We start from the raw sequence: 14,129 nt of genomic DNA, 5'->3' as shown, positions 1-14,129 counted from the left end.
CGCACATATCAACATATTGGGAAAATCACCAAGAGATTTTCGCTGGCGTCCTGTTTTACATGGAGATTTCCTGCATTAAAACCTCCTTCTGGCATTTGTTTGGCAACATCAGGGCTTAACAGAAAGGAGAGGAAGAGGAGGAGGAGGACGATCAGATAAGTGTCCTGCTCTGACAACTAATCCATCGGTGGGCTGCTGTAGCCCGCTGTAACCACAGGGAGAGAGAGTTCCCTCCTAGGATACATCCTCCCGTGTTTAGAGGCTGCTGTAGCCCGCTGTAACCACAGGGAGAGAGAGTTCCCTCCTCGGATACATCCTCCCGTATTTAGAGGCTGCTGTAGCCCGCTGTAACCACAGGGAGAGAGAGTTCCCTCCTTGGATACATCCTCCCGTGTTTAGAGGCTGCTGTAGCCCGCTGTAACCACAGGGAGAGAGAGTTCCCTCCTTGGATACATCCTCCCATGTTTAGAGGCTGCTGTAGCCCGCTGTAACCACAGGGAGAGAGAGTTCCCTCCTTGGATACATCCTCCCGTGTTTAGAGGCTGCTGTAGCCCGCTGTAACCAAAGGGAGAGAGAGTTCCCTCCTTGGATACATCCTCCCGTGTTTAGAGACTGCTGTAGCCCGCTGTAACCACAGGGAGAGAGAGTTCCCTCCTTGGATACATCCTCCCGTGTTTAGAGGCTGCTGTAGCCCGCTGTAACCACAGGGAGAGAGAGTTCCCTCCTTGGATACATCCTCCCGTGTTTAGAGGCTGCTGTAGCCCGCTGTAACCACAGGGAGAGAGAGTTCCCTCCTTGGATACATCCTCCCGTGTTTAGAGGCTGCTGTAGCCCGCTGTAACCAAAGGGAGAGAGAGTTCCCTCCTTGGATACATCCTCCTGTGTTTAGAGGCTGCTGTTACAATCCGGGGTAGTAAAGTGGGAGCTGGAGACAACCTGTGGTGGCAGCAGCACCTTGAGCTTGGGGTTAAGATATAAACCAAGGCATGTGGGTATGAGGAAGATCCTAGTAACAGTCATATATGTTACTATGGAAGGATGAAGAGGACGTTATACTCTGGACTATGGGGAGTGGGACGAGACAGCAGACGTGTAGAGCAGACGTGTAGAGCAGACGTGTAGAGCAGACGTGTAGAGCAGACGTGTCCCAAAGGAAGCACCTTTCCGTTCTTGACATCATGGGATGTTTCAGTAGTCACAGCATCTCTACTACCGCCTGACCTCAGACAGCACAGCCCCTTTCTGCTACTGACATCATGGGTTGTTTCAGTTGTCAGACAGCACAACCCCTTTCTGTTAAAGACATCATAGGTCATTTCAGTTGTCAGACAGCACAACCCCTTTCTGTTACTGACATTGTGGGTTGTTTCAGTTGTCAGACAGCACAGCCTCTTTCTGTTACTGACATCGTGGGTCGTTTCAGTTGTCAGACAGCACAGCCCCTTTCTGTTCCCGACATCGTGGGTTGTTTCAGTAGGAAGACAGCCCAGTGCCGTATGGTGGTGCTGCCTCAGACCTGATAATGAATGGATGGCTGAGGCTAACAAGCTGGCGGAAAGCCCATCACCGCCACCCAGCTAGAAGTGGACAGTATGGTGCATCCCAAATTGCACCCCATCACCTATGTAGTGTACTAATTGACCAGAGCCCTATGGGAATAGGGTAACATTTGGGACATAGCTTAAGTACCCAGCCAGAGGACCAGGAGCCTCCCTTGGACCATCAGAACAACACAACCCAGCATGCTTTTTAGTTTACTAAACCTAGCAGTACCACCTGCCTGCTAGCCCCATTCTACCCCCTTCCAGCCATGGCAGATCATTCAGTATAGATAGTCAGTGTAATGAATGGGATAAAGACCCAGAGAAGCACGGAGGAGCTCCAGTTGTGTGAGATGAATCAGCATGAGTAAAGAGACCATATGCTCTCAGTTTATTCCCTTCTTCCATGAACACGTTTTCTCTCCGTCTGTCTCTGAGTGGACCCACATGAAGAGAACTACGTCAGTAGCACATTGTTAACCCAGCTGTATGTGTTGGTACACACAAAGCGTGCATGCACACATAGACAGCGGCATGGCTCCATATGCAATACAACTTCATGAATCCCTGAGGGGCAATTCGTTCAGGCCGGTGTGTGTGTGTGTGTGTGTGTTTAGGCAGATGCTGTAGGGGATTAGGGAAACATGGTAAAGCACATCCGGATACGGGCTGGTTGAGACACGACATTACTCATGTTTGTATCGACACTAACTCAGCTGTCAGACCATACACATCATAGCTAGGCATGTCTATCTGTGTAACCCTAGCATTAAACATTAATGGTACAAGCAAGCATGCATCTGATGCTGCTGCTGTGTATGTAAATTATGTGTGTGTGTGTGTGTGTGTGTGTGTGTGTGTGTGTGTGTGTGTGTGTGTGTGTGTGTGTGTGTGTGTGTGTGTGTGTGTGTGTGTGTGTGTGTGTGTGTGTGTGAGCGAGCGAGAGAGACAGAGTGTTGACAAATTGAGGTTAAGATGCAATGAATTTTTCCGTCTCTTCTTTGCAGCGCTACACAGGGAGAGAAGCAGGGTGTGGGAACTGCCTGTACTGCCTTCCTCTTGATGGAAGACTGGGCTCACAGCTTGTGGTCAGACTCTAATTTGGGATTAAAAATAAACACCAAGGTAAAGTATCTCCAAAAGCTTAAACAAATGGATGGAAGACCAGATGAGAGGCGCGGAATTTCGATGTACAAACAGTCTGGGAGATGTGTGATGTCTGAAAATAGACAGTCTGGGAGATGTGTGATGTCTGAAAATAGACAGTCTGGGAGATGTGTGATGTCTGAAAATAGACAGTCTGGAAGATGTGTGATGTTTGAAAATAGACAGTCAAGGAAATGTGTGATGAACGAAACATTAACCTCACAAACAACATAAACAAAAACAACTTTTCTCGGTCTCTTTTTTTATTTGTCTTTTTTTGTGGACATTCATTGAGTGCTCTTGTGTGTGACCTCTATAGCCAGCAGCATACCACCCTGCATCCCACTGCTGGCTTGCTTCTGAAGCTAAGCAGGGTGGGTCCTGGCTGGATGGGAGACCAGATGCTGCTGGAAGTGGTATTGAAGGGCTAAGGAGATCCCAATGCCCCTAAAGCAGTGAAGTGGACATTGCCCTGCATAAGGTGCTGTCTTTCAGATGGGAAGCTAAAAGGTGTCCTGACCCTCTGTGGTAATTAAAATCCCATGGCACTAGGGCCTCCTGAGTGGTGCAGTGGTCTAAGGCAGTGCTAGCTGTGCCACTAGAGATTCTGGGTTCAAGTCCAGGCTCTGTCGTGAAAGGGAGACCCATGGGGCGAAGCACAATTGGCCCAGTGTCGTCTGGGTTAAGGGAGGGTTTGGTCGGCAGGGATGTCCTTGTCCCATCATGCACTAGCGACCCCTGTGGCGGGCTGGGTGTAGTGAATGCTGACACTGTCACCAGGTGTACAGCGTTTCCTCTGACACATTGGTGTGGCTGGCTTCTGGGTTAAGTGGGCATTGTGTCAAGAAGCAGTGTGGGTTGTGTTTCGGAGGATGCATGGCTCTCGAACTTCCGTACGGGAGACACAGTGATGAGACGACTGTAAATACCAATTGGATACTGTGAAAAATGGGTCATTTAAAAAAAATCCCATGGCATTTATCATAAGAGTAGGGGTATTATCCCTGATATCATCCCCCTCATTCCTAATTGGTATAAAATCACTCCTCACCTCTTGACCTGATAGCTGGTGAGTGTTCTGGCACAAAAATGGTGGATGAGGTGAGTTTCCCCATTACTATGTAAAGCGCTTTAAGTACCTCAGTTGGTAGAAACGCGCTATATAAATCCAATAATTAGTATGAATTATAGCGAAAGTGATAACGCCAAGGCCCTCTTTAACTAGTGTGTCTGTATTTCTATCTGTGTTTCTGTGGGAAGACTGAGAACCTGGGTCCCTGCTGACTCTGTAGTTAACTGAGAAGTGCTATAGAACTAAGGTTGTTGAACAGCAGCACAGTGAGAACACAGAGAGAGTAGTAGTGTGAGTGTCCGTGGTATACTCACCGTGGTGTACCACCCGTTTCAGTCCCTGGATGATGGGCTCTACAGATGGATTGTCTCTCCGCCCCACCTGAAGACAACAAACAAGAGACAGGATATTTTACAGGACAGCCCAGAACAGCAGTTACAGTACCCACACTCAGTTCAGAACACGTTTCACATTTATTACCAACATTCCCAATGTGCTATTTACACTTAGAGGGGAAAAAAGTGTTGAGATATGGGGACCGCTCCTCCTCCTCATCTTCCATTCCCATTCCTAATTCAGGTCAGTCCAATGAGAGTAATAGTCTGTAACTAAGTGCTGAATGTGGATAATAATATGAACCCCTTAGCGACCATTCATACACCCTCAGGGAGCCCAAATGCAGCTCGATTAGAAGTGGTAAACTGGTGTGTCTGTGAGTGTGTGTATATGTGTGTCAGGTGTGTGTCCTGCTCTTTAAAATGTCATTCAGCGGGATACATGTGTGTTGGCGCTGATGCTAATTGCTGAAGGGCTGTCAGAAAAACAGTGGTAGCATTTAGGTCTCCAATCACACAAGGTCCGTTGTTGTCTAGCCACAGACCTAGAAACACCTGTGTCCCCACTCCAACCTGCCTGCCTCTCTGTCAGAGAGGAACTGTGCCGGCCACTCTGTCTGTGTGGCTCTGAGTGTAATAGACCACATCAGTATAATAGAAATAGAACCAGCCATTTTACTGTGGCGTTGCCATGGCTAAATCCTTGCCGACACGCCCCCAAAAATATGGAACATGAAAAAAATATTCTGCTGAGGCGCACTTTGAAGATGCCAGAACAGTCCATATTTACTTTTCATCTGCAAGCAGAACGAGTACTGAATAGAAGAATCAGAAAACCACTTACTTTAATAGTTTATCTACACTAAATATACAAACGTATGTGGACATCCCTTTAAATTAGTGGATTTGGCTATTTCGGCCACACCCGTTTCTGACAAGTGTACAAAATGGAGCACACAGCCATGCAATCTCCATAGACAAACATTAGCAGTAGAATGGCTGACGTGGCACCGTCATAGGATTTCACCTTTCCAACATATCAGTTCGTCAAATTTCTGCCCTGCTGGAGCTGCGCCAGTCAACTCTAAGTGCTGTTACTGTGAAGTGGAAAGATCTAGGAGCAACAGCGGCTCAGCCGCGAAGTGGTAGGCCACACAAGCTCACAGAATGGGACCGCCGAGTGCTGAAGCGTGCAGCGTGTAAAATTTGTCTGTCCTCGGTTGCAACACTCACTCATGAAACTGTCTTTGGAATGATTTTTTTTTGTGCATATTTATTTTTTAATACGCGTCTCATAATGCCAGAATTTCAATAACTGAACTCATGGCCGCAGTCTTGGACGTGGACAATATTTTCAGATTTTGAAAAAATTTGTAAAGTTCTAAACTGCCTCTGGAAGATACGTCAGCACAATAACTGTTCGTGGAGGGCTTCATGAAATGGGTTCCCATGGCTGAGCAGCCGCACACAAGCCTACAATTACCATGCGCAATGCCAAGCGTCAGCTGGAGTGGTGTAAAGCTTGTCGCCATTGGACACCATTGGACTTCTCTGGAGTGATGAATCACGCTTCACCATCTGGCAGGCTGATGGATGAATCTGGGTTTGGCGGAAGCCAGGAGAATGCTACCTGTCCCAATACATAGCGCCAACTGTAAAGTTTGGTAGAGGAGGAATAATGGTCTGGGGCTGTTTTTCACACTTGTTTGTTCCAGTGAAGGGAAATCTTAACGCTACAGCATACAATGACATTCTAGACGATTCTGTGCTAACATCTTTGTGGCAACAGTTTGGGGAAGGCCCTTTCCTGTTTCAGCATGACAATGCCCCTGTGCACAAAGTGAGGTCTGTCGAGATCGCTGTGGATGAACTTGACTGGCCTGCACAGAGCCCTGACCTCAACCCCATCGAACACCTTTGGCATGAATTGGAATGATTACTGCGAGCAAGGCCTAATCGGCCAACATCAGTGCCCGACCTCACTAATGCTCATGGCTGAATGGAAGTCCCCGCAGCAATGTTCCAACATCTAGTGGAAAGCCTTCCCAGAAGAGTGGAGGCTTTTATAGCAGCAAAGGGGGACCCAACTCCATATTAATGCCTATGATTTTGGAATGAGATGTCTGACGAGTAGGTGTCCACATACTTTTGGTCATGTAGTGGATTTAACTAGTCGGCTTGTTGTTGTGTGTTTTATGTGAGATAAATATTCCTCTGGAGACGCATTGAAGTTGAGAGTGCCCTAGGGAGGGAAACATGCATTCTGACAAGCAGTCAATGCACAACACAACAGCAGTTTTAATGGTCCTTGTTGAAAAAAGGGGGGTCCCAGCTTTCCATTCCTTATTTATTTATTTCTCAACTCTTAAATATGTGCAAACTGAACCATTTTAAACCCAGAGCAGCGGCATTATTAAGCACCTAAAAGGCGCTGCATGGTCAATCTGACATCTGCATTTTCCATGCTGCATTAATGGTGAGACGTCCTCTGCAGAAGTCAGGGCATTCATACTTTTGTTGAGCAGAGCTGGTGTGAAGGAAGTTGTCAAGGAAGTGAGTTTGTGTTTATACAGGAACTCCCGCCCCTACTTACCATCAAGAAATCATGTCATGTATATGGCGCCCTCTGCATTGTTACAAAATTAGGGAGGCGCACGGCGTTGAATTTGGCCTCTGAATGCCTCCGGAGGCAATGCACCACATTTTTGGATCAAGCATAAATTCATAAATTGTCTTTTACTCAGCAATTTGCTGTGAGTGCATAGGGGAGAGTGGGGCTAAATGTAACAGGGGTCAACTGTAGGGTAACTTAGGGTAAAACGCGACCCTGCCTCAAAATCATTTGGCAACCAGGGAAGGTAACTAGTTTGGGATCTGTAATGATTAGTCCAATAGGCTAAATGCAGATAGACAACCTCATGCTTCAGCCTATTTATTTCTAGCCACTATTCTGCATCAGTTGGGCTACAGGTGATCATGCTTATTCTTAATAGCATACCTGATTATATGGACTGTGCATAGGCTATATGCATGGTCCAATGTTAAAATAATTGTACCAACATGTTATTGATCATTGTGGGTGTATGTTGGAGAGTGATGATGCTGGGTTACTGCACAGATTCAAACCAACAGGGAAACCAAGTGGAGTCGTCATCCTTGTGTGCTCAGTAGAAGTTTAATTTCATTGCAGAAATAAAATATGTATTTGGTTTTTTATTTAGAATAGCATATAGCTTCTTGTCCAATCGCTTTTTGTAAAAACCCACATACTAATACAGACAGGCAGGCAGACTGACAAATACTTTTCTTTTAGGTAAAAGAGGGGATTTTTAAGAGATAGCGGCAGAGGAAGCCCTTGTTCTCTGACTCTGTCTGTGCTTCTCTTTCACCGTAATGACTCCCTGAAGATACCTATCTGTCTGTGCTTCTCTTTCACCGTAATGACTCCCTGAAGACACCTGTCTGTCTGTCTGTCTGTGCTTCTCTTTCACTGTAATGACTCCCTGAAGACACCTGTCTGTCTGTGCTTCTCTTTCACCGTAATGACTCCCTGAAGACACCTGTCTGTCTGTCTGTCTGTGCTTCTCTTTCACCGTAATGACCCCCTGAAGACACCTGTCTGTCTGTCTGTGCTTCTCTTTCACTGTAATGACTCCCTGAAGACACCTGTATGTCTGTCTGTCTGTGCTTCTCTTTCACCGTAATGACCCCCTGAAGACACCTGTCTGTCTGTCTGTGCTTCTCTTTCACCGTAATGACTCCCTGAAGACACCTGTCTGTCTGTGCTTCTCTTTCACCGTAATGACTCCCTGAAGATACCTGTCTGGCTGTGCTTCTCTTTCACCGTAATGACTCCCTGAAGACACCTGTCTGTCTGTCTGTCTGTGCTTCTCTTTCACCGTAATGACCCCCTGAAGACACCTGTCTGTCTGTCTGTGCTTCTCTTTCACTGTAATGACTCCCTGAAGACACCTGTATGTCTGTCTGTCTGTGCTTCTCTTTCACCGTAATGACCCCCTGAAGACACCTGTCTGTCTGTCTGTGCTTCTCTTTCACCGTAATGACTCCCTGAAGACACCTGTCTGTCTGTGCTTCTCTTTCACCGTAATGACTCCCTGAAGATACCTGTCTGGCTGTGCTTCTCTTTCACCGTAATGACTCCTTGAAGACACCTGTCTGTCTGTCTGTCTGTGCTTCTCTTTCACCGTAATGACTCCCTGAAGACACCTGTCTGTCTGTGCTTCTCTTTCACCGTAATGACTCCCTGAAGACACCTGTCTGTCTGTCTGTGCTTCTCTTTCACCGTAATGACTCCCTGAAGACACCTGTCTGTCTGTGCTTCTCTTTCACCGTAATGACTCCCTGAAGACACCTGTCTATCTGTGCTTCTCTTTCACCGTAATGACTCCCTGAAGATACCTGTCTGTCTGTCTGTGCTTCTCTTTCACCGTAATGACTCCCTGAAGACACCTGTCTGTCTGTGCTTCTCTTTCACCGTAATGACTCCCTGAAGACACCTGTCTGTCTGTCTGTGCTTCTCTTTCACCGTAATGACTACCTGAAGACACATGTCTGTCTGTCTGTCTGTGCTTCTCTTTCACCGTAATGACTCCCTGAAGACACCTGTCTGTCTGTGCTTCTCTTTCACCGTAATGACTCCCTGAAGACACCTGTCTGTCTGTCTGTGCTTCTCTTTCACTGTAATGACTCCCTGAAGACACCTGTCTGTCTGTCTGTGCTTCTCTTTCACCGTAATGACTACCTGAAGACACCTGCCTGTGCTTCTCTTTCACCGTAATGACTCCCTGAAGACACCTGTCTGTCTGTCTGTCTGTGCTTCTCTTTCACTGTAATGACTCCCTGAAGACACCTGTCTGTCTGTCTGTGCTTCTCTTTCACCGTAATGACTCCCTGAAGACACCTGTCTGTCTGTCTGTGCTTCTCTTTCACTGTAATGACTCCCTGAAGACACCTGTCTGTCTGTCTGTCTGTGCTTCTCTTTCACCGTAATGACTCCCTGAAGACACCTGTCTGTCTATCTGTCTGTGCTTCTCTTTCACCGTAATGACTCCCTGAAGACACCTGTCTGTCTGTCTGTGCTTCTCTTTCACCGTAATGACTCCCTGAAGACACCTGTCTGTCTGTGCTTCTCTTTCACCGTAATGACTCCCTGAAGACACCTGTCTGTCTGTCTGTGCTTCTCTTTCACCGTAATGACTCCCTGAAGACACCTGTCTGTCTGTGCTTCTCTTTCACCGTAATGACTCCCTGAATACACCTGTCTGTGCTTCTCTTTCACCGTAATGACTCCCTGAAGACACCTGTCTGTCTGTCTGTGCTTCTCTTTCACCGTAATGACTCCCTGAAGACACCTGTCTGTCTGTGCTTCTCTTTCACCGTAATGACTCCCTGAAGACACCTGTCCTTCTGTCTGTCTGTCTGTGCTTCTCTTTCACCGTAATGACTCCCTGAAGACACCTGTCCTTCTGTCTGTCTGTCTGTGCTTCTCTTTCACCGTAATGACTCCCTGAAGACACCTGTCTGTCTGTCTGTCTTTCTCTTTCACCGTAATGACTCCCTGAAGACACCTGTCTGTCTGTCTGTCTGTGCTTCTCTTTCACCGTAATGACTCCCTGAAGACACCTGTCTGTCTGTGCTTCTCTTTCACCGTAATGACTCCCTGAAGACACCTGTCTGTCTGTCTGTCTGTGCTTCTCTTTCACCGTAATGACCCCCTGAAGACACCTGTCTGTCTGTCTGTCTGTGCTTCTCTTTCACCGTAATGACTCCCTGAAGACACCTGTCTATCTGTCTGTGCTTCTCTTTCACCGTAATGACTCCCTGAAGACACCTGTCTGTCTGTCTGTGCTTCTCTTTCACCGTAATGACTCCCTGAAGACACCTGTCTGTCTGTGCTTCTCTTTCACCGTAATGACTCCCTGAAGACACCTGTCTGTCTGTCTGTGCTTCTCTTTCACCGTAATGACTCCCTGAAGACACCTGTCTGTCTGTGCTTCTCTTTCACCGTAATGACTCCCTGAATACACCTGTCTGTTCTTCTCTTTCACCGTAATGACTCCCTGAAGACACCTGTCTGTCTGTCTGTGCTTCTCTTTCACCGTAATGACTCCCTGAAGACACCTGTCTGTCTGTGCTTCTCTTTCACCGTAATGACTCCCTGAAGACACATGTCCTTCTGTCTGTCTGTCTGTGCTTCTCTTTCACCGTAATGACTCCCTGAAGACACCTGTCTGTCTGTCTGTCTGTGCTTCTCTTTCACCGTAATGACTCCCTGAAGACACCTGTCTGTCTGTCTGTCTGTGCTTCTCTTTCACCGTAATGACTCCCTGAAGACACCTGTCTGTCTGTGCTTCTCTTTCACCGTAATGACTCCCTGAAGACACCTGTCTGTCTGTCTGTGCTTCTCTTTCACCGTAATGACTCCCTGAAGACACCTGTCTGTCTGTCTGTCTGTGCTTCTCTTTCACCGTAATGACTCCCTGAAGACACCTGTCTGTCTGTCTGTGCTTCTCTTTCACCGTAATGACTCCCTGAAGACACCTGTCTGTCTGTCTGTGCTTCTCTTTCACCGTAATGACTCCCTGAAGACACCTGTCTGTCTGTGCTTCTCTTTCACCGTAATGACTCCCTGAAGACACCTGTCTGTCTGTCTGTGCTTCTCTTTCACCGTAATGACTCCCTGAAGACACCTGTCTGTCTGTGCTTCTCTTTCACCGTAATGACTCCCTGAATACACCTGTCTGTGCTTCTCTTTCACTGTAATGACTCCCTGAAGACACCTGTCTGTCTGTCTGTGCTTCTCTTTCACCGTAATGACTCCCTGAAGACACCTGTCTGTCTGTGCTTCTCTTTCACCGTAATGACTCCCTGAAGACACCTGTCCTTCTGTCTGTCTGTCTGTGCTTCTCTTTCACCGTAATGACTCCCTGAAGACACCTGTCTGTCTGTCTGTGCTTCTCTTTCACCGTAATGACTCCCTGAAGACACCTGTCTGTCTGTCTGTCTGTGCTTCTCTTTCACCGTAATGACTCCCTGAAGACACCTGTCTATCTGTCTGTGCTTCTCTTTCACCGTAATGACTCCCTGAAGACACCTGTCTGTCTGTCTGTGCTTCTCTTTCACCGTAATGACTCCCTGAAGACACCTGTCTGTCTGTGCTTCTCTTTCACCGTAATGACTCCCTGAAGACACCTGTCTGTGCTTCTCTTTCACCGTAATGACTCCCTGAAGACACCTGTCTGTCTGTCTGTCTGTGCTTCTCTTTCACCGTAATGACTCCCTGAAGACATCTATCTGTCTGTCTGTGCTTCTCTTTCAGGGATATGGGAAGTTGGAAGTAAAGCGAGGACAAGGAAGAAAGAGAGCCTCAGGAGAGCAAGCAGCTTTCGATCAGTGTATCCATTACTGTTGTTCATACTTCCCAATCAGCACTATATTCCTACCCTCTACCCTCCTGTTTCATTGTGTTTGGGAACAACTGAAACCAAAATATCTCCTCTAACAACACAGCCCAAAGCCAGTCTTACCTCAAAGAACACAGCCAGCGCAGCAATCATGCGTTTCTCCTTGATGGCCGCACTGAGACTGTCAAAGTCATCAGAATTGTACAGGTAGAGCTGCATCTGTGAGGAGAGCGAGAGAAAGAGAGAGAGAAAGAGAGAGAAAGAGAGGGGGAGAGAAAGAGAGAGGGGGGGAGAGAAACAGCAAGAGCGAGAGAGAGAGAGAGAGAGAGAGAGAGCAGATAGAACATTAGAGGTTGCTCTTAAGTGGTTCTAGCACGTCAAAATATTAATGTTATTTGGACAGAATGCAGTGAACACTGGCAGGTACACAAAACATATTTCCTTTCAGTAGGTTGCTATGCAAATAAACAGTACAACTTTCAATGGTTATAAAATAATTTGTAAAACAAATACTAGTTTCTCTTTCCCCCCTATTCTCCGTCATTCTGTCTACCTCACACAAACCCACTGTTATCACACATCCCAGTGTTGTACTGTAATACTGTATGCTGCTGTACTTACAGAAGCATAATCACACATCCCAGTGTTGTACTGTAATACTGTATGCTGCTGTACTTATCATACATCCCAGTGTTGTACAGTAATACTGTATGTTGCTGTACTTACAGAAACATAATCACACATCCCAGTGTTGTACTGTAATACTGTATGTTGCTGTACTTATCACACATCCCAGTGCTGTACTGTAATACTGTATGCTGCTGTACTTATCACACATCCCAGTGTTGTACTGTAATACTGTATGTTGCTGTACTTATCACACATCCCAGTGCTGTACTGTAATACTGTATGCTGCTGTACTTATCACACATCCCAGTGTTGTACTGTAATACTGTATGCTGCTGTACTTACAGAAACATAATCACACATCCCAGTGTTGTACTGTAATACTGTATGCTGCTGTACTTACAGAAACATAATCACACATCCCAGTGTTGTACTGTAATACTGTATGCTGCTCTACTTATCACACATCCCAGTGTTGTACTGTAATACTGTATGTTGCTGTACTTACAGAAGCATAATCACACATCCCAGTGTTGTACTGTAATACTGTATGCTGCTGTACTTATCACACATCCCAGTGTTGTACTGTAATACTGTATGCTGCTGTACTTATCACACATCCCAGTGTTGTACTGTAATACTGTATGTTGCTGTACTTACAGAAGCATAATCACACATCCCAGTGTTGTACTGTAATACTGTATGCTGCTCTACTTATCACACATCCCAGTGTTGTACTGTAATACTGTATGTTGCTGTACTTACAGAAACATAATCACACATCCCAGTGTTCTACTGTAATACTGTATGCTGCTCTACTTATCACACATCCCAGTGTTGTACTGTAATACTGTATGCTGCTGTACTTACAGAAGCATAATCACACATCCCAGTGCTGTACTGTAATACTGTATGCTGCTGTACTTATCACACATCCCAGTGTTGTACTGTAATACTGTATGTTGCTGTACTTATCACACATCCCAGTGCTGTACTGTAATACTGTATGCTGCTGTACATATCACACATCCCAGTGTTGTACTGTAATACTGTATGTTGCTGTACTTATCACACATCCCAGTGTTGTACTGTAATACTGTATGCTGCTGTACTTACAGAAGCATAATCACACATCCCAGTGCTGTACTGTAATACTGTATGCTGCTGTACTTATCACACATCCCAGTGTTGTACTGTAATACTGTATGTTGTTGTACTTACAGAAACATAATCACACATCCCAGTGTTGTACTGTAATACTGTATGTTGCTGTACTTATCACACATCCCAGTGCTGTACTGTAATACTGTATGCTGCTGTACTTATCACACATCCCAGTGTTGTACTGTAATACTGTATGCTGCTGTACTTACAGAAACATAATCACACATCCCAGTGTTGTACTGTAATACTGTATGCTGCTCTACTTATCACACATCCCAGTGTTGTACTGTAATACTGTATGTTGCTGTACTTACAGAAGCATAATCACACATCCCAGTGTTGTACTGTAATACTGTATGCTGCTGTACTTATCACACATCCCAGTGTTCTACTGTAATACTGTATGCTGCTGTACTTATCACACATCCCAGTGTTGTACTGTAATACTGTATGTTGCTGTACTTACAGAAGCATAATCACACATCCCAGTGTTGTACTGTAATACTGTATGCTGCTCTACTTATCACACATCCCAGTGTTGTACTGTAATACTGTATGTTGCTGTACTTACAGAAACATAATCACACATCCCAGTGTTCTACTGTAATACTGTATGCTGCTCTACTTATCACACATCCCAGTGTTGTACTGTAATACTGTATGTTGCTGTACTTACAGAAGCATAATCACACATCCCAGTGCTGTACTGTAATACTGTATGCTGCTGTACTTATCACACATCCCAGTGTTGTACTGTAATACTGTATGTTGCTGTACTTATCACACATCCCAGTGCTGTACTGTAATACTGTATGCTGCT

General features: G+C 46.0%; 1 protein-coding gene across 1 annotated transcript in view; it reads right to left on the bottom strand.

Annotated features, from left to right (window-relative positions):
- The window catches only part of LOC109891289 (receptor-type tyrosine-protein phosphatase gamma), a 244,603-nt gene that overhangs the window by 75,647 nt on the left and 154,827 nt on the right, over positions 1–14,129 (bottom strand). The window contains exons 5-6 of the mRNA XM_031825446.1: positions 11,642–11,737; positions 4,074–4,140 (exon numbers count right to left, since the gene is read on the bottom strand). Coding sequence (XP_031681306.1) covers positions 4,074–4,140; positions 11,642–11,737 — 163 coding nt within the window. The remainder of the gene's footprint in view (positions 1–4,073; positions 4,141–11,641; positions 11,738–14,129) is intronic.

This window comes from Oncorhynchus kisutch, linkage group LG5, assembly GCF_002021735.2.
Source record: "Oncorhynchus kisutch isolate 150728-3 linkage group LG5, Okis_V2, whole genome shotgun sequence".
NCBI lineage: Eukaryota > Metazoa > Chordata > Actinopteri > Salmoniformes > Salmonidae > Oncorhynchus > Oncorhynchus kisutch.
This window is presented reverse-complemented; position numbering and strand designations above follow the sequence as displayed.